The 23083-nt window shown below is 37.0% G+C and overlaps 2 protein-coding genes across 4 annotated transcripts in view; one reads left to right on the forward strand and one right to left on the reverse strand.

Annotated features, from left to right (window-relative positions):
* The window catches only part of NRDC (nardilysin convertase), a 31595-nt gene extending 29550 nt beyond the window's left edge, over positions 1–2045 (forward strand). The window contains exons 28-31 of the mRNA XM_049807180.1: positions 715–805; positions 1114–1230; positions 1476–1565; positions 1828–2045. Coding sequence (XP_049663137.1) covers positions 715–805; positions 1114–1230; positions 1476–1565; positions 1828–2025 — 496 coding nt within the window. The 3' untranslated portion in view covers positions 2026–2045. The remainder of the gene's footprint in view (positions 1–714; positions 806–1113; positions 1231–1475; positions 1566–1827) is intronic.
* An 860-nt stretch (positions 2046–2905) lies between these two features.
* OSBPL9 (oxysterol binding protein like 9) overlaps positions 2906–23083 on the reverse strand; it is a 64800-nt gene continuing 44622 nt past the window's right edge. For 2 of the 3 annotated variants that reach the window (XM_049807181.1, XM_049807183.1), the window contains 18 exons: positions 22905–22934; positions 21971–22021; positions 17646–17684; positions 14674–14767; positions 14012–14113; positions 11571–11730; positions 10765–10877; positions 10384–10502; positions 8879–8964; positions 8457–8631; positions 6829–6913; positions 6450–6560; positions 6009–6072; positions 5758–5898; positions 4765–4843; positions 4311–4402; positions 3726–3861; positions 2906–3622 (listed from right to left, as the gene is read on the reverse strand). In XM_049807181.1, the coding sequence (XP_049663138.1) occupies positions 3548–3622; positions 3726–3861; positions 4311–4402; positions 4765–4843; positions 5758–5898; positions 6009–6072; positions 6450–6560; positions 6829–6913; positions 8457–8631; positions 8879–8964; positions 10384–10502; positions 10765–10877; positions 11571–11730; positions 14012–14113; positions 14674–14767; positions 17646–17684; positions 21971–22021; positions 22905–22934 (1752 nt within the window). In that variant the 3' untranslated portion in view covers positions 2906–3547. The remainder of the gene's footprint in view (positions 3623–3725; positions 3862–4310; positions 4403–4764; positions 4844–5757; positions 5899–6008; positions 6073–6449; positions 6561–6828; positions 6914–8456; positions 8632–8878; positions 8965–10383; positions 10503–10764; positions 10878–11570; positions 11731–14011; positions 14114–14673; positions 14768–17645; positions 17685–21970; positions 22022–22904; positions 22935–23083) is intronic. The other variant, XM_049807182.1, reaches the window with a different exon arrangement.

The following is a 23083-nucleotide window of genomic DNA, read 5'->3' on the forward strand; positions in this document are numbered from 1 at the left end:
CTCACTTTCAGCAGACAGAACAATAGTATGGTTTTGTTCAAAGCTAGGGCTAACTACAGGTATTTGACCTGCCAATGTTGAAGGGTTATATGAAAAATATGCAACTTATGAAGAATAACACTGTGTCAATGAAAGTTTAATTAGCAGAGAGTACTGCTGCCTCTAATTTTTACATTTGGATGACACTTCCATTACTGAGGTCTATGTCACCTGTAAAGGTTTTAATGTTTCAGAATCCTTACAATCCATCATATCACATTGTTTTTCTTTCTTTTCGTCCTAATCCAATAGACCACAACTGTTTTTGTGCAGAGCTCAGGACTGCAGCTGGGGGTCCTGTTTCGGCATGGTCTAGTGCATGCTGCTGTTGGATATACCACAGCTTAGGTCCCTGATAGCATCACCGCAGCAACTCCTCTTGCTGCTTGGTTATCTAAAGTCGCTGTGTGTGAACAATACTTAATATAGCTAAAAATCAGAGCATTGGTTTTATTCCCTGATAGCAGGGAGCTAGGAAAGTTGGTGTTCACAGATGTGTGAGCTTTTTGGTTGGGGGGGGGGGGGGGGGGGGGGGGAAGGGGGACATGGACAGACAAGAAGCAAACCTGTCCCAAACATTCCCTCATCATTTGAGGGCTGTTCTGCTACTTTACCTCCCAGTATTGTTTTTTCTTCTTTTTCCTGCCTGATTTAATTTATTTAACTCTCTTGTAGTTCTGAATTGGTTGACAGAAAAATAGAGGAGTTTCTTTCCTGCTTTGAAGAGAAAATCAAGCATTTAACTGAAGATGCTTTTAACACCCAGGTAAAAACATGATCTTGAAAAGTTCTGCCTTGAACTGCTAAATGACACCTAAACCAGAGGATTTGGTTATGCCTATCTGGCATATCTTGGAGTTTTTTTCTGGGCAAAGGACTCACTTGTGAATCCTGCCTCTTACTCCCTTCTGCAAATGTCTCTAAACATTTGCTCTCTGGCCATTTACAGTTAAGTTTGAAAGCAAGGACCTACCTTGTTAATGTGAGTTTTCTTTGAACTTCAGTGAATGTGATGGTAAATTAAGGTAGCATTAAACCCTTTGAAACTGATTGTTTTGTCTTTTTCAAATGTAGGTTACAGCTTTGATAAAACTTAAAGAATGTGAAGATTCCCATCTTGGAGAAGAAGTAGACAGGAACTGGAATGAAGTTGTGACACAGCAGTATCTCTTTGACAGGCTTGCCCGTGAGGTTGGTGGTCCCTCATTGTTAAGTGATGACAAATGGATGACTTGCATCTCACTTTTTGCAGCAGTTTTAAATGCAAAGCATAAATAGGGGGAGTTATGCTACTGGTAACATTATTTCTAAAACTACATGCTATTTTAAAAAGGTTCTTTTACTAATGGGATAATAGTTTGTAGAGATACAGTTTTTATGTTTAAAAGCACTTGAATCACCACTGTGCTACTTAACGTCATTCCTGTGGGTTTCAGATTGAAGCTCTGAAGTCTGTTACAAAATCAGACCTGGTCACCTGGTTCCAAGCTCACAGAAGCAACAAGAAGAAAGTGCTCAGCGTACATGTGAGTGTCTGCCAGCTCCATCTTGCCAACTTTGGTAACCTCAGAGAGCCCAGTGAGCATGTGGTAGAAGAGCTCTGTAATCTAACTTTTAATGTGGTAGTTATCCACATTAGTCTTCCTACTTTCTACACTTCTAATTATTGCTGTCATTTGAATTGCATTTAAGTATCCATATTTAATTGTCAGGGCAGATGAACTTTAAATGAGATCCAAATTACAGGAGGTTAGAGCCAAATTTCTTTTTTTGGTAACTTTTTTCCAGGTGGTTGGATATGGAAAACATGAAGGGGACTCGGAGGTTACAGCTGTCTCAGAAGTACAGAATTCTTCATCTGGTGAAATACCTCATCTTATTTTCTTGCCCCCATCTTCTCTGATGACTAACGTTACTTCCATCAAGGACATCAAAGCTTACACATCAACTCTGAATGTTCTCCCTTACCATAAAATATTAAAATAAAAATGACATCTTGCCCTGCAGTGATGTGTAATACAGGTGCTTTCGGCAATGTAAACATTACAAACTTATTTTTATTAAAACAAGGCTGTAGTGTTTAGCTGGGATGAAGATGTCTGTTCAGATACTGAGGAAGCTTTCCTCAAGTAAGTTTCCAGCCACCCTTTCTCATTAATCATCTCCCACGTTCATTAAGAACAGGCACAGCCCTGACTCCTAGCTGGAGCGAAGGGAGAGTTCTCCCCACCACCAGAAGGATGCCCCATTCTCCTCTCTGGCTGACTGAAGGGGGGAGTTGCGCCTTTTTGTTCAGACTGTCCTGTGCATCATTCCCGCAGTGCTGTAGCAGTTGCTTAATACCAGTCACAGCTCCTCAGAGAAAGGATTCTGCAGTTCTGGAGGAGTTACGGAGTGGGTGGGAGGGGAAAAAAAAAAAGCCTAAGGCTTCAATCTCACACTGCTTTTTCTTAGTTTTTCTGTATGTGCAACATAGACAAAATTGAGATGAAATCAAATAAAAGCTAGATTGAACTGTGGAAAGAAAAATAGTTTGATTGCTACATATAGCTACTTACTTGACTATTCTTTCGTGAACTTCAAGCAAAAGCACAGAAATGGAAAGGTTCCTAAAGTGTTGGCAAGCATCTCTACTGAAGCAAGGCTGGATGCAGATTCCAGAAAAATTCTACTGTGGGTCCTGCAAATTCTGCTCCTTTTGCTAGTTCAACTACTTCAAGAAGTAGGTTTAGCTGCAAGGATTCCAGTGAGGAAAAAAAAAAAAATAATACAAATACATTTCACATGAAACAATTGATTGTCACTCAGCTGAAAAAACAGTCTTGCTGCAAAGGTTTATTATGAAATAAATAAAAAGTCCATAAGAGAAGTTTGAAAAATCTATTTTATGAAGCTTTAAGATGCATTGAGTAGAATTATCTGTGGTTACATTTTAATCTCAAAATAACAAAGTTATTTTGGGCAAGACACTGAAATGCCAAAAGGTTTGATTATCATACAGGTGGAAGATAACAATTACGTAGCATTTTCTAACAAATTGTCCCATCAATGGAATCCTCGTATTTACACATTGCAAACGTTAACTAGATTTAAATGACGTCTTGCATTTTGTTTCTTGGTTTTTAAATATGTAGGACCCAGGAATATTATGCAACTGATACCAATGCCATGGCCTTCACAGTGGTTATACAGTGTATATGCTTCACGGCCCAGATTCTCCATGCTTTAGAAGCATCAGTAACAAGGCTCCAACAGCCTGCCTTTGAAGCCTGAATACACTACCAGTATAGCAGAGTCCAATATAAGTTACTGCACAGCCAAGACGTTTCTTGCTTCATTTAATTGCTTATCTGCATCAGTAAGTCCAGTATCCCTGAGATAGGAACCACTGTAGTTGGAGGGGTCAGGTTCTCCAAACGGTACGTACGTTATAACTGATGACTGTCTTGGTATCAGATGTAAACTTTGCTAAGCCAAGGCTTGAATGTTTTCTGGTTTTACAACCCACTTAATGTTTACTGGCAGCAAGTCGTTTCAATAGTGGCTCGTCATAAACCCAGCATTCTCCATCTTCATGGAATAACTAGAAGAAAGGGAATAATCCAATGTAAGCTTTTTATGATTCATTTTGAAAGAAACAAATGCTACAGGTTAGAGGGCATTTACACTGTTCGAATAAAGCTCACCCTTGTTTCCCATGAGGTCTCATTCTCCTTTCTGGCTCTGGCTTCAGCTCTTTGTCTTTCTTCAAGCGCATGCTTTGCAGCTGTGGCTGCATCGATATCTCTAATTTTTAAGTTGTAGGTTACATCTTTCCATAAGCTTAAAAAAGAAATTGGAATGGAGACTGCTTTATAGAAGCAAAGTGCTATAAGGTTGTAGAAACGTACTACTGGCTATTAGTCATCAGTATTTGTTTGAATTAAGGTAGGTCTCACTTTATCAAAAGGGTGGAAAAAACCAATATACATTAAACCACAACTGCACTGTCTATTTCTAGGAGTGAGGAGGCTGTAGTGAAGCTCTCTGGACTTTGCTGGAGCATTTGGTCCCGATGAGGATGAAACCGAGAACTACAGGTCTCCTCTTCCCCTTTTAAAGCCCCAAACCTGCTCGTACCTTGGCTCTGTCCTGCAGCAAAGGCTAATGAAGAACAGTTTGTCCATGCAATGAATGGATTAAGTGTACCAATAGTCAGACTGTGTACTGCCAACTTGAGTCTAACTAAAAAAAAAAAAGTCTTAATTTGCCCATTTAACTAAAGTTCTTACCAGCGAGACTCAAAGTCGTCTTGGTCCTCCAATTTCCTTACCTTCTTCTTAATTGTAGGCATTTTCTTGGTATCTATAAAGACAGCATTCTCCTAGAGAGTGAGATTTAAAAAAAAAAAAAAAAATCAGCTCTTTATCTAGACTTAAAATTTATATACCTTCACACTCTTTAATACACTGGTTGTCAGGAAATACATAAAAAACCCCATCATTCTTTAGATTCTGTTCTTGCTATAAAAATCAAGTTAGCTTAAGAATAAATTAACAAAGTAAATTCAGGACATTTATCCCAAATTCAGCATTCTTGTGATCTTTGAGCAGCTTCATAGGAGTTCCCAACTATTAACATTTGTTTAAAAAAAAACCCACAAAAACTAAACAAAAACCAACCCAATTTAAGCACAATCTTCCACTTCTGATGAAAAGGGGGGGGGGGGAAAAAAAGCTCCTTTACCCCTGTTGTGTATTTTGCATACATGACACCATTCCATTCTCCTTCAATTGAGCAGAACGGTTTCTTGTCATTAGGAGAACTAAATAGAAAGAAACAGTCATTTCTCAGTTGTATTACAGTAACTGAAAGACCCTAAAGGATCAAAACTTTATTCTAGTTGCTGCACAGTGTTTTATATCAGCCCTTAAAATGGCCATCACCAATACAGAAGAGATGAGGGTTCTGTTTACAAGTGAGAAGTTTTGCAATAGTTGGATGAACCTTAAAAGGAAGTGCTGTTCCAGGGTAAGGAAGACAGGTCTTGCCCTAGGGCTGTATCTCCATTTAGAGTTCAGGAAACCAGTTAGTTAAAGGGCTTTTGAAACAGATTTAGAGTGGTAAGTTCAAGCTTAAAAAGGTTTCACAAACTCAGCTTCTTCCCCAGACTACTGGGAAACACAAACGCTAGTTCACAAATGACACCTACCAACGTGTGTCAAGAAGTGATTTAAAACCAAGTTATAAACCTCATTTTGTCAGCATCCGCTTACTGACATTACAGCAGATCTCCAAATAAGATGAGAATCTCCACTGAATTCTCTGCTCTGGGCATGTGCACAGGGTCTAACCAAAATCAGCCAAACCACAGGTATAAATAAAGTCTGCAGCAGAACTTCCACTGACACACTATGAATAGCAGTGTTACAATGCTTGCTTCTGTATTTTTAATTTTAGGAAAGGTAATGAAGACGACAATTTGGGTAATTCAGGAGTGAAAATTTAAGTTCCTTTTGGTAATCAGCTGAGAATGTTTTAGAGCAGAACAAGGTAGGATGCAGGCCTACGCAGGTTTCCTCTCACAAATCTTGGCTATAAAATGGCATCCTATGACAGGTAATCATGAGCTAAGTTTTGGGTGCAGCTGTTTCAGTATTTTACACTCCTGACTGTCTCGAAAGAACAGTCAGCATTTAAGTAAAGAAAAAGTGAAATTAACTGAAGAAACGTGCTTACAAAATTTCAGCTGTAATTCTGTGCTTCTTTCCTCCATAAAATGGTTTTGTGTGGAAGACGATGGAAGCATTATAACCTGTCTTTGAGCAATTAATACTGCATTCTCCTCCAAGTTCTATCCATGGCACAGTGAGAATAGACCTGCAATTATAAATATATGTATAAATTTATAACCTTTTAACTGATAAATATTAAGCATGAAATATTATAAGGCATTAAAAATGAAAATACCAAACAAAACATTTACTTGCCTTCCATAACCATTAGGAAAGGTCAAAATATAGTGTTCATCATAATCTAGGCATGTGACACACCCTATCAAAGAAAAATAAAAACAGATTTAAAAAACCTCCAGCAAAACCTCTACAAAACTTTTCATAATGATCTCTTGAAATAATTCACTAAAAACAGGTACCATAAAAAAGGAAAGGTGAAGAGCTTTATTTAGGTGCTGAGAATGCCTAGCTTCTAGAGAAGGCAGGGAGAATTGTGTTTACATGAAAAACTGGGCCCTAAATTATTTCAGCACAGAAAGTGTGCAGAAAGAATCACCAGTTCCTAGATAAATAAGCTCAAATTACATAAAATCAAATATTCCTTATGTTTAATAGGATGACTTTAAATAATTTCTGAAAAAACCCTAATTGCAGAACATAAATTTCTCTTCTATTGTTAACTTTACAGACACATACCTTGCCCTATGTTATGAACGCCAATAGACATTCCTAAGAATTTTGACTTGGTCCATATGTGAGCATTGAACTGTATCCTCTTGCTAAAACACTCTGCGTAAAATGCTGAAACTGAAGAAAAAGGTATTAAAAACAGCAGCACAAGACATTAATACTACTATTGCCAAATTCATTCATCTGGAAATATCTCAAAGAAGTGCCTCATACTTATGTGGCAACAGAGTTCGCAATTTGTTTCTCACAAAAAGAGTTTATAGAGAAAACCTTCAACTTTTAAATTTGGAGCGAAAATGTAAATCCAAGATTTAAATCAAGAGCTGACTTTACTGTCGCTCCTATCCAGATGCCACCTCTATTAGCAAAGTTATTGCCAACTTACTTGGAGGATGATGAGAGACCTGCTCTGCCACAAATGTTACGCTGCTTTTACTGACCCAAGGGACTGGTCCTTCTGAAACCGGCTCCTGCATGATAGTAGAGAGGATTTTCATCACTGACACTGTTTACAAAACACTGGATGCTTCCAAGAAAAGTTGCTTCCATGTTTAACGGCTTCTAAAAATGTATTCCAGTGATTTTAACGTATTTGTCAGTTTGCTAATTTGATAGGGAGTAAGTCCTTACTCCTGAAATTATGATGCTTTCTGAAGAACATGCAGCTTCTGGTCTCTTGTTTTTAAGTATATATATATATATATATATATATATATATATTTGGGGAGATGCCCCCAAATACAACAGTTAAAGTGACAGTCATGTATAAACCCAGTTACAAAGTAATATTTAAATCCATTTAATTTCTTATCAACTAATAAGAAACAGATGGCAGAAATAGTTTTCATTTTTGCTTGTGATAAACTCTGATATGCATATTAATAATGATCAGATTATATGTATCACAAAACCATAAACCAACATTCATTTCCTGTGGCATATCATGAAAAGTGTAATTCATCATGAGAGGCAATGGAAGCACAAATACAATATTGTCTTTATGCCAGCAAACAGGAGTCCAAACATTCACCTCAGAAAAAAGAGAAAGATTTGAGCAAACTAACTGGGGGGATGGGGAGAGGAGAAGCAAATTAAATGGGAAAAATACATGATTTATATCTAAACAATCACATGTTTAGATACACTACACTGAAGCTACGTGTAGTATCTCACAACAGCACCTCCCACATCATCTGCAACTTCCCAGGGTGAGAAGCTTAAATGAGGTGTGTTAAAAAAAAACCAAACACACCCACAAAAAAACCCCCAACACCACCCCCCCCAGGCTGCACTGCAAGTGCTAGAGCTTCTCTCTAGAATCAGTGGGGCACTGTGTTGACTATGGTTCACATGCATAAGTCTGATTAATCCTTGAGTCTCACTGAAACTTGGGCAAATAAGATAAAAGCTTATACACTGGTAAATGAGTTCAGATTATAAGAGTGGCACTACTGTTACTCAGTCCTTCATGTCATCAGACATACTCCAATAAAGCACAAAAGGGAGAGTAGTGGCCAGAGACAGATGTACAACTAAAATATTATCCAAGCTTTGAATACAAACTTCAGAAGTCTACAAAAAAAAAAATTTAAATAGAGAATTAAATGTACTGGAGAAACTGCACTGCTTTCTAGGTTGTAAGTGAGGAAAAGAAACCCCACTGTTAGAAAACAAGGGTTTAGAGAAATGATAATAAAAAAAAATCAGAACTTTGGAAAGAAAGGAATTCATACTCAGTGCTATGAAACAGTTCAGGAAAAAAGAGAACGTTTTCAATATGTCAAATAGTTCTTAAAAAACTAATAGCTCAAATTTTGTTATGCAAGCTACTTTAAACTTCTGTCCAAAGAAAAGCGGGGGGGGGGGGGGGGAAGATCAGTTAAGAAATTGCCATAGTTTGTTGATTTTGCTGCTTAAACATAGCATAAGCCATTCCAATCAGTAAACTAATAAAGCCTTGGGAATTACTCGCATGCATTCTAGGCGCCAAAAAACATACCACAAGAAACTAACCATATCATCTTCACCTTCAGTGCCTGGTAATACCCAATGACATCGGAAGATTTCGCCCAAAATGGGATTGTAAGGCTTTTTAGCAACTGACCCTTTTCTTCCTGCATGAAAAGCTGAGAGGTACCATTTAACTACTTGAACCATCCGTTCCTTTGGATCCTTCTGGTCACTGATGCTACATGGGCCAAAAGAGAGAAAAGAAGGACAGGCCATATTAAATACAAGCAGGTACCTCAAATACAGGAAAGCTCTTTGGATGTTTGGTTGTTTTACAACCAGAATTTTGACTACTTTGAGTATTTTTCAAGTTTAGATCAAAACCCAAGCAATATTCTTCAAAACTACTAAGTTACTTCTAGCAGCCCACAAGGGCCATAAGCAGTATCAGAATCAGTTAATGGTCTACTTTGAAAATCAAATACCTGACAAATAAGTCTGGATGTGCAAAAAAGTCAGCATACATTTCCAACAGTGATCTTCTTTCCAGGATAAAAGTTGGAAGAACCACCTGGGTGAAGAAAAACAACTCTTATAGATCAAGATACTTTAACATCCTGCACAAAAGCATTCTATGTACTAACTGTAAATAGCATACAAAGCACCCAAGGCTTCGTGTGCCTGTAAGCTGATTGTGTTCTCAGACTCACCAATGAGTTCTGACATATACAGGTCAGTTGGCATCTTCTATAAAACCAAAGATTTAAGAGGAACTGTCTCATCTTATGTATATTCTAGTCCCACTTACAGCATATCCAACTACATGGCTGAGCTTATCAAAAGCTGTTCTTAATTACAGTAACACTGATTAATTTCATCTATATGTACACTATCGATTTTCAGTTATAGTCAAAATCTCATTCCACGTAGTCACATTCTCTTATATGCCTCTTTACCAATATGAAGGTTAATCTCTTCGCTACTACTTTTCTTCCCCAACAGCATTTGCAGGTTCCATTCTTGTGGATCTGCTGTCTGCGTCAGTGTGATATAGACCACTGTTGAAAGCAGTGTTGATTGCTGTTGTTGACTTTAAAGTGATGCAGACAAGACGCAGGCTTGTGATGTTTCTTGGCAGCTTAACTTGAGATCAGTAATCTTCAACCATTCCAGGAGTTTCCAACACACACATTTTGGATCAATTCCTATGCAGAACTGCCAGTAACCTTCTATAGTTTGCTTGCAAGCTGCTGGTTATTTCTCCAGAAAAGTTTTATCTTTTTATTGTCTGTTGTGAGTTCCAGACTGGACAGTTAAAGTCATCCACTTAAGGAAACTAATGATAGAACTGATCTCTCCTACTCTCTTTCAATCTGGAATTACTTGTTTAAATTTAACCAAGCTGCCTAGAAGGATCAACACCTTCAGAACGCTGTTCATTCAACCTTAAGACAGACAACAACATGAATCACATTCACGAAAAATCCAACTCTTTACTTGTCAGACCTACATGCAGCATTTTAAAATACACAAGCAACTTACTCAACAAGATCCCAGTTAAAGCATTTCACTATATGCTTAATTCCCCCTTTTATTTTATTTATGTCTTATTGAATGTCTCCATACACTGGGATCTTGTAGATCTTTGTTCTAGGAAGCTAAAGACAGGAGAAACGTTACTACTGCACACAGCATTCCTCTTATCCCAGCTTTACAGGCACTCCAAGGATCAGGTTCAAAGAGAACAAACAGCTACTTTCCATAGCAAACTATTTTCCGAAACAGATTTTAGCAGTGGGATATATTCATTCTGCATTTGTTTTTCCCCTCCCAGTAACAATTAAAAACAACACCATGCCAAAGAGATTATAGCTTAACTAGCTCTTAGAACAAAAATATAGTTAAATTACTACTTTATCATTGAACTGATTTACACAGAATTCAGGGCTTACTCTCCCTCCCTTCCCCATGAACAAATCAGCAAGTTTACCTTTGTTAGATCCATTCCTAATCTAACTTGTGACAATAGATGCATAATAACACTCTTATGTTCTTCCACTGATTCTCCTTCCCCATCATCATCTCGATCATCAGGAGGATCGAAGAGATCTAGAAAGACCAAATTGCTTTTGTTTTTCTCTAAACATTCAAAACCAGACTGTATTTAATTAGCACATACATTAGCTGTCAAAAAGGTCTTATGTTTTTTAAAACCTACAATTCAACAATCTTTCATTAGTAAAGAAACAGTAGATAAACCATTTTCCATAAGTACCTTGTCATATATGTATGATCATACATATATTGACACAGTTTACACACAGCTTAACAATCAAGAGTTCCTTACTAGAAGTTCATACAGTCCACTTACCGGCATCATTAGTCCCATTAGACATGGAAGAATTGAGGGACTCTGTGGTATCTGGACGTTTCAGACTGCTTCCTGTGCTGCTCCGAGTCAGGACTGCAGCAGACCCTGAAGAACTAAAGAAGACTAATAAATTCTCACAATTCACAATGAACTAATTCACACCAAATTATTATAATTTGATATACATAGACAAGTTTACTGATAGACAATAATATTTGTGCTGCAGACTAATTCACAGAAAACTTAAAATGGACTGTAGCTGAATGAATGGGAAGGCCTGCAGTCTCAAGCTAATACCACATGAAGGTATAAAACAGCTAATTCCTCTTTGAAATGTGTAGCATCTCTTAAAATTAATTCTGAAATTCATAAAAAAAGAAGAGTAAACAGAGATTTTGGGGAAAGGCAGTCAACTTCAAAAATTTCATTTAGTAAATGTGAGTGGGAAATGGCTATTTACCGAAGGCTGCAACAAATGCATGTGGAATACACCATGGTCTCAGCTTGTATCTCTGAGCTGGGGGCTTCCCAAATTTGGTTTATGTTAGAGTTTTGTCAACATATATACACGATGGAATGGGAAGGAGGAAACTGCATCCCTCACAGATGATTGTGCTGGGGGAGGGGGTAATCTTATTCTGTTACACAGAGTGGCTTTTTTGCCTTCCCTGCCCTTTTTTTAAAAAAAAAAAAAAAAAAAAGCCAATATGACTTATTCAGCTTAACTAACTTCTACCAGCAGACAAACCATGCCCTTGTAGATAAAAATTGTATTCAGCACGCACTGCATACTTCCAGCTACTTACTCCATACATCGCTTTGGGGAAGAACTGCTTTGATAGAATTCATCAGCATCATAGAACTCATCCTCACTGCTTGAGTAAGAAAAATCTGGGACTGTGTTTGGAGACAGGTTGACATGGCTTGGAGAGGTGAGACTGCTGCTAGGTGCTGATTGCCCGCTTCCTATGGAGCATTAAAAATTACAGACTTAATAAAACCAAGAAAATTCTTTCAAAATCCGCCAGTTCTAACTTATGAGTAGGATTGTTCAAATCAATAAAGACTATGCAAACTCAGAAGGTATGATACCTTACAAAATTAGAAGCAATAATTAGTCAGGTTCATACTGAGTTTCATTTAACAGATAACAAAAGAAAGGTCACAAGGAAAATCAAGAACACAGAACAACAGTGAAGTATAACGACATGTTTTCCCCAAAGTTGTCAATTAAAGGCAAAACAACAATACTGAAAATTTGTATAGAATCATAGCATGATTTATGTTGGAAGGGTTCTCTGGAAATCATCTGGACTGCTCCCTACTCAAGGCCCAGACAACTTCAAAATTAGACCATTTTGTGGAAGACCACATCTAGTCAAGTTTTAAATAGCTCTCAAGATGAGGATTCTATGATCTTTCTGGGGAACTTATTTGAAAGTTTGAACCACCTCATTATAAAACCATAACATTTTCTAATACCTACATAGAATTTCCTTTCTTACAACTTGTGTTGATTGCCTCATCCTTTTGCTGTGCATCTCCAATAGGAGCCCAGTTCAATCTTTTTTACACCCTCCCAATAGTTGGCAGAAGACAGCAGTAACATCCCTCTTTAGCTTGATCTTCCTAAGGCTGAACAAACCCAGTCATGGGCCTCAGCTTCCTAATCTCTATGGTCCATGCCTTTGCACTGTGAAACCCGAAACTATACATAGTACTCAAGATGTGGTCCCACAGATCCCAAGTAGAGAGGAACAATTACTTTTCTTAATCTGCTCTTTACACCCTCACTAATCCAGACTGGTATGCAGCAAAACCTTCATCACCACAAGGGCACACTGCTGACCCATGTTCCACTTGTTGCTCACCAGGACCCCTGGCTCCTCTTCCGCCAAGCTGCAGTTAACCCCATGCAACAGGGCAGGCCAAGGGCTATGCCCATCGCAGGTGGGTGGAGGACTTTGCATTTCCTTCATCAAACTTCATGAGGTTTCTGTCAATCCACTTCCCCTGTCTGTCACAGCCCCCCTGAATGGCAGCCCTGTCCTATCCATTGTTCTCTCCCATTTGGCAAGGTCCACCTCTAGGTTGTCCGAGATGTTAAGCACTATTGGACCCAGTATCAACCCCTGAGAAACATCAATAGTCACTTGGTTGCCATTTGGACCTCATACATCTGATCACAAGCCTTGGGCCTGGCAGTCCAGCCAGTTGTCACTCAACTTGTATTCTACTAGCCTAAAACATCTTTTTCCAGTTTAGCTACAAATGTATTTGTGACAAAATCTAATGAATACAGTTTCTAAATTGGATTACATGAATCCTGTCTCATCACTAACTTGCCATTTTTCAAAAAAGTTATAGCAATAAAGACAGATCAGGTTAACACTGACACAGACCTTTTGTGGAAGCCTAAGTCACAACAGAGGTTATTAAGCAAGCTAAGGTATTTACACAAACAATCATCAGAAACGAACTAGAAGATGAGATGCATAGAGTAAGACTAAAAAAAGGAACTTTCTGGCAGGAGAAAAAGCCAGCAGTGGTATCCTTCATTTTTCAGACTGGGGCAAATACTGTTTGACACACATATTAGTGTTTTAGGAAGTAAAGGTAGTAATAGAGTAACAACAAACCATTTATACACAAGCTTAGAAAAAAACTGGGGGGGACACGACTGAGAGAGTTTTAGCATGATTGGACAATCTAATCAATACAACTGATCAGGAAGTAACAGTCAATGTAGACAAATAATTAAAAATGTTAAGTATGTAGCTATACTTTTTAAAAAAACCTTAGAAATATTGTAGGAATTGTAAACGGATAATTACAGCAACTTCATACATATTTCAGCAACTTTTGCTTCAAAGCATCTATTGTAGTTTTAAAAAGCCCAATGAATGCTATTATTTAAGGGGTAGACTAGGGAATCAATGAATTAAAAAGCCCAAAGACCACACATGATGTATTAACTGCAAAGTTCTTGTGCCGATTACTGCAAGATTGCAACAATGGAGACAAGAAAGCAAGCTGGTAATACTCCTAAGGATTATGTATACATGGAGGGGAGAAAGAGCAGAATAATTGATTTTAACACAACAATGAAATAAGTGTTGATTAAAAGCAAGATGTAGGTGGTCAATAATACAATGTTGTCTTAATAGCTTATTACATTAGGTTACAGACAGTATATATTCAGGTTTTGCCTCTTGTACTTCAATAAGACAGTTACACAGAACCGTACCTGTACTATTTGGTGTTGGAGTCTGATTTCCAAGCGACGCTACTACAGGTCCCACTGGCAAAGATGAGGGTCGCTGCTCTGACTTGCACAACTGAGCAGGTTCTAGGAGATATTTTGATATGTTATACATCTCATATTTAAATGTCAATTTTGAGTTTACTTTTGTTGGGAAGGAGATTCCACCTCATTTCACCTCACCTTCAACAACGAAATCCTTTTCTATAAAAGCCATTCAGACAGAAAAACATGTTTCCACCATTGTTATCTAGCTCTTTCTTATTATTAAACAAAGATGGCATTTTGAAAAATTTGCAGTTATTTAGCTAGAAAGCATTTATCTTTTCTGAAAATTATAGTTTTGTTTATTTTAAGAAAGTATATTATTAGAAATGTAAGCTAGTAACTTAGAGCAACTGAAATACATCAGCTTATCCACAGAACTAGAGGCAGATTTTCCTGATGGCTGAGGAAGCTCCATACCCCCTGCTCCTTTGCCTTCCCTTGCACTACTGTGGTGAGTGAGCACCACTAAGTGCAGTGCGCACCTGTATTGCATATGTGACACAAACTATCCACCATTATGCAGCCCCTCCAACTAGACTGCAGTTGCATCCTGCTTTGCTCAAGAGTATTTCTGCTGAGGTCCTTTCTGTACACCATACCTGGAGGTATAACCGCTTGGGAAGGCATTGTGCTGATCACTGACTGTTCCAAAGGACTGGGCTGATATACTGCGTCAACTGGGTTTATAGTGCTCTGAGACAAATGAAAGAACAACACATTTTTTCTCAATTTAATAAATAAATAGATAAAGCACAGATAGCAAGAACATTGTGAGCACAAGAAATGCCCAAATGCAAGATAGCAAACTCCTGAGAGAGAAAGTAAAACACAAATTGACAGTTGAGGACATGAGAAATACTTTCAAAGTGGTAATACTTTAATTCTTTACACAGATTTTACACTAAACTGAATTTGCTACAGATTTGAATTGTCCTATAAAGAATTCTTATTTCAAGTTCTAGGTTCCAGCATTCCTTCCAATGTCCATTAATAAATACTGCATGCAAAGAGGGGAAAGTTTAGACGCAAATTATCTGGCAAACATTAGGATAGGTAATCTGTATTTTTAAAACCTTTTTTTTTTTTTTTTTCAAAAAATAATTTGTCCAGACCATAGTAAATCAACGCGTAAATTAATAAATTAATAAGAATCATCAGCATGCTTACAGCCATGAAGTGGCTTTGTTGCCAAAACTCTTTCCAATGCAAGCTGACAGTTTTCAGTACATCTCCAGTAGAGGACATTTCAGTCTACGTATGAGCGTGGGCATTTTGAAAATGAAGCACCAATTCAACTCAACACTCACAAAAGTCACTGACTTCAGTATACGTTCTTGGCTCTTGTACAACAAGCCACTTGGAAATCTAAATTGCAATGTCTTTTCATCCAAACTAGCAATTTAAAACCATTGATTTATGTCGGAACTGTGAAAATCTTTGCCTCAATTTGCTAGGAAATCTTGCTACTGTGCTTAAGTTGAAGAATATCAAGCACAGGAAGGTCATACAATACCAAGTTCTACTTTAAAAAAAGGTAGATGAGCTTTGCCTTTAAATTTAGTCAGTATGTTTATTCCTATCCTCTTTTTAGATCAATATTTAAAACAGAAGAGAGTCTCCAACTGTCCTTCCCTCCTTTTAGTCTATTAATTTCTATTTGCATGCAGACTGAGGGAAATGGGGTCATTTTAACCTTCCTCCTCCCATTTTCCTACAAATGGAAGACTTCTTTCTTGCCTCCTTTCCTGGTTAACTGTAATTCTGAACTTTGTCCTACATTAAAAATCAGTGAAGCAGTGAAGATTTTTATTATTTTTTTTACAGCACAGGATTTATTTAATTGAAAACAAAACTATTATTCCCTGTTTATCTTTAAAAAAACCTCCAGTTTTAAAAAAATGGGCATAAAAATTGCTTTCTAAATTTTCGTTGGTGTTACTAACTAGTATACAAGTAATCCAGTACCCTTACTGTTACTCCACTGTATTCCAGCATAAAATCAACGTCCCTTACACATCACTTCAACTGCTTGTGCAATCATGCATGCAACACAGGTAGGTCCCTGTCCCTCTATTCCAGTTTAAAATCATGATCCCATTTTCAGAGTTAAGAAACTTAAAAATCAAGAAGGTCCTATGATACACAGGATGCTATTGCTATCTCTGTCTCTCCTAGTTTTTAGGGAAACTAATAATATGTACAATACAGAACACTGGTGTGAAAAAAGGAGGGGAAAAAACCAACCCAAAGTAACTTTGGCCTTGTACACAGTATTGTAACCTTATCCTTCAACAATTCTCCAAACTGCAACATGAACCTGAGCTTCTTGTTAGGTATTTTGGGGTATGCCTTCGTGGTTTAGAAACAGATGAAGGTAGACCAGAAAGTTTCCTACTTTGAGTTTAGTAACAAACTTAAAAACAACCATGCAGAAACGACGAGACCGTCATCCCACCATGGTATCAAACATTGATCATATTCCTGCCTGAGTTTAAAGTGAAATCCTGACCTTTAGTCCAAGCTAACATTGACCTCAACAGCATCAAAATGTCAGTCTTCACATTCACTGATGAATCAGTTAATATATTCTTACAGAAATACTTTTTTTTTTCTCCCCAGTATAAGCCAGCCGACAGACAATTATAACAGTGGCTCATCAAATTCAGACTATAGTAAGCTGTAATATCTATATGAAATTTCCGAGTTGCAGATCTAATGTGCATACCACCTCTGCCTGGGGTAGTGTCTAGCTGCATAACCTCTCTTTTCCAGGGCACATAACAGAACCTATTCCATTACACTAAGACCTGAATTACATGACTATCCACAGGGTAATCATTCACCTTATTTATGATAAGCACGAAATCAAAACCTCTATGTGCGTATTTACTCCAAAGTTCATACCAGAAAATCATACTGCTAAAGTTGTATGTAACAGAAAGACAAATAAAGCTCAGGAATTATTGTCAACTGTAATGAGAACGCACTATGATTTTGAGAGTTATGTTTTACTGAAACCAATCTCCTATTAAAAGTATCTGAAATGTACTCAAGTGACAAAAAGAGAAGGAAGAAAGAAGTCACATGTGACCGAAATCAAAGATGACAGAAGTTACATTAAAAACGCAGATGTTATATTAAAGAAGCAGCATTGCTTAAACAGACATAATACAACTTTGCATCAAATGAGCAGCACTGTAGAAAAGACAAACTACTTGAAGCACACAGATAGCTGATCTATTTCATACATAAAGATACTTCAGACGGAACACAAAACTATTTCTATCCCAATAATTTCCCTGTCATCTGTTCACATGGCAGATTTTTATCTAAGCATTCAGTCATAACACTGCCACTTCAGACACTCAGTATAAAACTGATCACTATTTTTTCTAAAGGCAAGGGTGTTAGCCAACATCAGAAGCTAATGACTCAACAGTAATTTTAACAAGACACTTGAAGCAGTAAATTAGAGAAAGGAAGAAGTATGTTGCAAAATGAGTGGAAATTCAGGTCTCTGTTCACATGTTCTGCAGAAATAAAGGGAGATAAAGATTAGATTTAAACTTACTATAAGTCCATCTGCGTGCTTCTCCTCATTATTTTGGTCCTTAAGGAAAAAATGTTAAAAATATCAACATAACAATCTTGTATGACTTGTCAGTTCTGTGTTAAGTGAGAACAGCAAGTTTCTCTCAGGAATGTTTACATTTTCAGCCATAAAATGTTCCTCATCATCTGATACACTAACTAAACTTAGAAGAAACAATTCTATACATAGTCACTGCACCTCTGAGGATTAGCATTTTCTAAGGATCTGTGCACACAAGTTTGAACAATTTTAAAAATACCGTTTCTGCACTGCAGAATACAATTACGCTTTACAATGTAGGTTCTTGCCAAATAGCTAAGAGCCCCCCCAAAACATGGTCTGCAGCACCAATGAGTCCCTGAAAACCAAAAGACACAAAGTTCTCAGTTTCTAGAGAACTGCCATTAGCATACAGGTCAAGTTTTCAAAAGCACTTTTTGCTTTTGAAACGCAGAAGTGCCTTTATAAGTTAAATGTTTTTAACTTTTGCTTTTTGGTATCCATTAGATTTTAAGATGTTTTTAGATTTGTAATCTAGGATTTGGGGTTTTTTGCCTAGAAGCATATGTGAAAGAGCAGGCAACGCATGGAATAAAACTGCCATCAGGGGAAATTACACTAGCAACAGACAAGTTAATGCCAATCTACAGTTAGCACAGTTTTAACACTGTATACCAGCAACGGTATAAATTTTAGTGAACTCTAAGCCAAATAACTTCTGCTGCAAAGTTTATATTAGCGAACACATCAATCCATAGCTTTGTTTAGTGTAAATCTTAAGACTTGTTTGCAGAGTATTTCCCCAGATTTCCAGTTGTTAGAGGAACAAGAAAGAAAAAAAAGCTGTAAATAGTATTAAGAAAGTTGGCACATACTTATGTTTTGATACTTTATACATTCTTCCTTAGCTTAAATAGTTGGCAATAGGCTGCTCAAATTTCATGTCTGCTAGTTGACATTTCTTAAGCAAGGCTTTCCATGAGAAAAACAACACTAAGGGCAATGAGTTCCACCAGGTTGCAAACTAACACACACAGAAGGTAGAATAACACTGCAGTCCAAATATATTAATTTTTTTTCAACATACAAAATTTCCATCTTACGCTATCATCTCTATCACCTAAGAGATAAAACACAAAGATGCTACATTGGTACTGAAGCTTGCTATCCTATCTGACTGTAATGCACAATCAGCAACGTGGCATGTTGATAATGTAAGGAAGGCAGAAATGCCACAAAACTAGGCAGGCAAGACTCACCAGAAATGATGGAGTGAAAAAGGGAAGGCAAAGATGCAAAACTAAATATCTAAATTATAAAAGCTACTTCATAAAACATATATTTCTAAGACTGTAGTTTACCAAATCACTAACAGACCATTACGTATATTTTACAACACACACATCAGCAAAGCTGGACATCTTCAACTGCCATACACACAAAGGGGACAACACAAGTCAAAGGCTCCACCTATCCATCCCACTTAGTTTATTTTGATTGCTTTTTGATAAGCAATGTATGTATTATAACTTATTCCTATTTAGCTGGTATTTACTTCACTGTTTTGAAAATGCCTTGGGTCACCTCAAATGCAAGTGGCACGATCACACACTTGATTTACCAGTAAGTTTAATGAAAATTTAACTGTTCCAAGTCCTAAGGCAGGTTGTTTCAAGAGTCGATGACACAGCTCAACATAGCACACGATTAAAAAACATAACAAAAAAACCCCAAACACCAGGTTTGCCTCAATGTACCAAAATCATCCAAATATTAAATGGCTGTGTGTTTGAAACAGATGTTCTGAGTACATGGAGAAGTGATAACAATTTTCAAGTTACCAAACAACCAGAAAGCGATTGCGAAGTCTGTCTCCTAATGAGCAAGGCACTGTAGAAGTAAAAAATGGGGTGCAGGGGTGGTGTTAATATGATTTATTTTCAGCAGTGTAAGTCAGCAGCCATACTTGCCTTACAGCTTTGGGAAAAAAACTTGCAGAATCTTAAAAGGTTGCATACTGGAGAACAGAAAGCTATCAGTCAGACACAATACATTTTTACATATATAATGCTTCATACACATGCAACTTACAGAACTGCAAAAACAAGCCCAAACCCCCTGTATTCTTGATTTCCTACAGCACTAAGAAATCAGGATACCAACACAGTTTATAGAAAAGGGGGGGGAGGAACAGAATTGCCATGTAGTCAACAATAGTTGCCTGAGAGAGAAAGAAGATGGAGATGAAGCAGAATAAAGGTTATTAAAATTGCTGTGAGATTTATAGAGGGTATTTTTCACTATATGTGGACCAATGTCTTCCAATTAGTTGTGCATAAACCACTCATTTAAACCACCTTATCTTCAATAGCTCTACAAGAGCTTTAGATATGGTTTAGCAAAAAACAAACAAAAAAAACCCCACTCCTCAATGGATAAGTCCATCTATTTACACTGGTTAATATTTACTAGTACTGAAAGGAGGACTTCAAGGTCTGATTTAGTGTAACAGAAAGCAAGTCTTAGTATCTTTGGGGGACCCAAATTCTACCTACCTTTACACTTATACGGTAGTTGGAGTAGTAAAGCACTGAACCTGATCAAAAATGACTACATCTGCCACTACAAGTTCAGTTTTGTCCATGATCAGCAAACCACCTAACCAACTTCAAAGTGTGCTTAGCATCAGTACAAGATGCTTTTTGTCTATCCCCCAATAAACTTAGCCATAACAGAAATGGAATTTGATATTCAATAGAAACAAGAAAACTAACTCAGCCACCTATTACCAGCTTTGATCAAGAACCTGAAAAGCAGGTTATAATTCTGCTCTTTCAGATTTGCTGATTACATAGCAGAGCTTTTTTAAAAAGAGCGAAATTTCATAGGAACTAAGGCTCTGTGAAAATAACAACTATTAAATACATTTATATAGTAATTAACAAAAAATGAGCAAGTCATTCATTGCACACAATTTTTCCAACAGCTACCTTAATACAGCAAGTCACATAAATCTGCGTAAGAAAACTAGTATACTACCATCTAATCTATCTATAATTGACTCCACCAAATCCCCAAAGAATGACGTATAGTCTACTGGTTTCACTGTAGTAAAAAAATTCTAAATATACCCAGTACTAAATAACAGCAAATTATTAAGTATTAACAAGGCTTTTCTTGCTATCACTGCAGTGAAGGATTCAAATAGTATCACTATATGTTAAGACTGTTTTAGCTCTAGATTCATGTGGCACATAACCATTTCAATGTACCCTACTACTTGTAAAATATTTTTTATTTTGTATAAGCCTGTTAACTTAGAAACCTTTTCTTCAGAATTTTTAAGCTACTGATATGAAATCTGAATTTCACAAAATATGCACTGATCCTTTTAGTGAATGACTTCTGATCCTGCAAGGTTCTAAATACTTCAATTTTCACTGGCCTCAAAATGTTGTACATTGTATCTGGCATCTATAATGAAGACAAACAGCAGTATTGTATTTGAAAGCTACAAAACAAAAAGGTGATCTAGACTACAGAAAAAAAAATTTAAGAACCTACACCTATTTCTGAATAAATCAGAATGTGTTCTGATTAAATTCAGCCTTAAATTCTGAAAATGCCATAAATTAATTTCTTTGCAAAACACCATCTTTCTTCACTTCAGTCGCAAGGTATAAATCAGCAGCTCACAATTAACATATCCTAAATATAGTACATGAAGGCCTGTAAAAGCAGAACTTGACAAAAAGCAGTAAATCCAAATCTCACTAAATTTTAAAAAGCAACAAAACATTTAAGTGAAAAGCATGACTGCGTTACCCATATTGCATTCTCAAATAATACAATTCTTACTTCAAGAAGTTCCAACGTCACCATGAATTTCAGACCTACAAAAAACCTTGCCAAACCAGTTTAGATTAACATCACAATTTTCCCTTTTTCTATTTGTTAGTCATATTCTTAAATGAAGCAGAAAGAGTCAGTCTTGTTAAGTTTCCATTCTGTCACACTTATGTTTAAGTTCTTATTTAGTCTAATAGCAAACTCTGCAAAAGAAAGTTTATCTCAAAAGAAAAGCTATATCATCAATACGACTGTTACCACTAATATTAACAGGACTGTCTGCTGTGGAACTCAGTATTTCAGAAACTTCATTAAAATAGTAGCATAAATCAACTTATACCAATTTTTTTAGATACATATCCTGGATCATATAGAACACACTTTTAGATTTCAATTGTTTTCACACAGATTAATGCTGTATAATTAAAATTCAAAATAGTTTACAGTGTACTTACTTTAGCAATCTGTAGCAACACAATGCAGTGTTTTATTGATTCTACCATGCTCTAGGAAAACAAAAATAACAGAAAAAACCCTTGTATTATTATGCTGTAATATTTTGTATTTACAGGTTTTTTTTTATTAGTTATACAGAATATTAACTGAAATCTTGGGCAAGAACTAAATGGACACTCACTCCTGCAGAACCTCTACTTTCCCTTCCCCCCCTTTTTTTTTTGTAGAGACAAAAGCATAGCAGTAGAAAACTTAAGTTTCCAAAAGCTGAACACAACACAGGTTGTCAGGGTGAAACAGAGGTCAGCTTCAAACTTTCACAGTGCTACAAGCTGGTAAACTGTCATGTGAAGAGCGGCTGAGAGAGCTGGGCTTGTTTAATCCGGAGAAGAAAAAGCTAGGGGAGACCTTATCAATGGGCATCAATATCTGATTGGGATGGCAGGGTGTAAAAAAACGACAGAACTAGCCTCTTCTCAGCGGTGCCCAGTGACAGGACGACAGGCAATGGCCACAAATTGAAATACAGGAAATTCACCTTAAACATAAGAAAACACTTTTTTACTCTAGGGATGATCAAAGAGTGGAACAGGTTGCCCAGAGAGGTCACACAGTCTCCATCCTCAGAATTACTCAAAGCCCAACTAGATTTGATCCTGGGCAACCTGCTCTAGCTGACCGTGCTCTGAGCATGGGGTTGGACTCCAGACCTTCAGAAGTCCCTTCCAACCTCAACTATTCTATGATTTTATGATTCTAAGGTGCTAGACATAAATCTGAAGACAGCACCAGAACCAGGCTGCCTCTGTCATCACGCTGTTGGACCCAATATGGATTCCCACTTTTCTGTAAAAAGCTTTAAAAACTTTCCCAAGAAAATAAGGTTTATTTCACATTCTGTATATAATAGATATAAAAATTAAGTAAGCTTACACTGGTTGTTTCTTTGAGATTTTCGATTTTCTGTAAACGAAAAAACAAAATAATGTGGTTAAAGACAGAATTTCCAGCATCTAGTTTGACCTAAATACTATACAAACACTATATTTTAATCTTAAATTGGGGGGGGAGCAACCAACACGTTAAAGACTATTTCTGTATATAGACACAAT

This window comes from Accipiter gentilis, chromosome 8 (assembly GCF_929443795.1).
Source record: "Accipiter gentilis chromosome 8, bAccGen1.1, whole genome shotgun sequence".
NCBI classification, from domain to species: Eukaryota; Metazoa; Chordata; class Aves; order Accipitriformes; family Accipitridae; genus Astur; species Astur gentilis.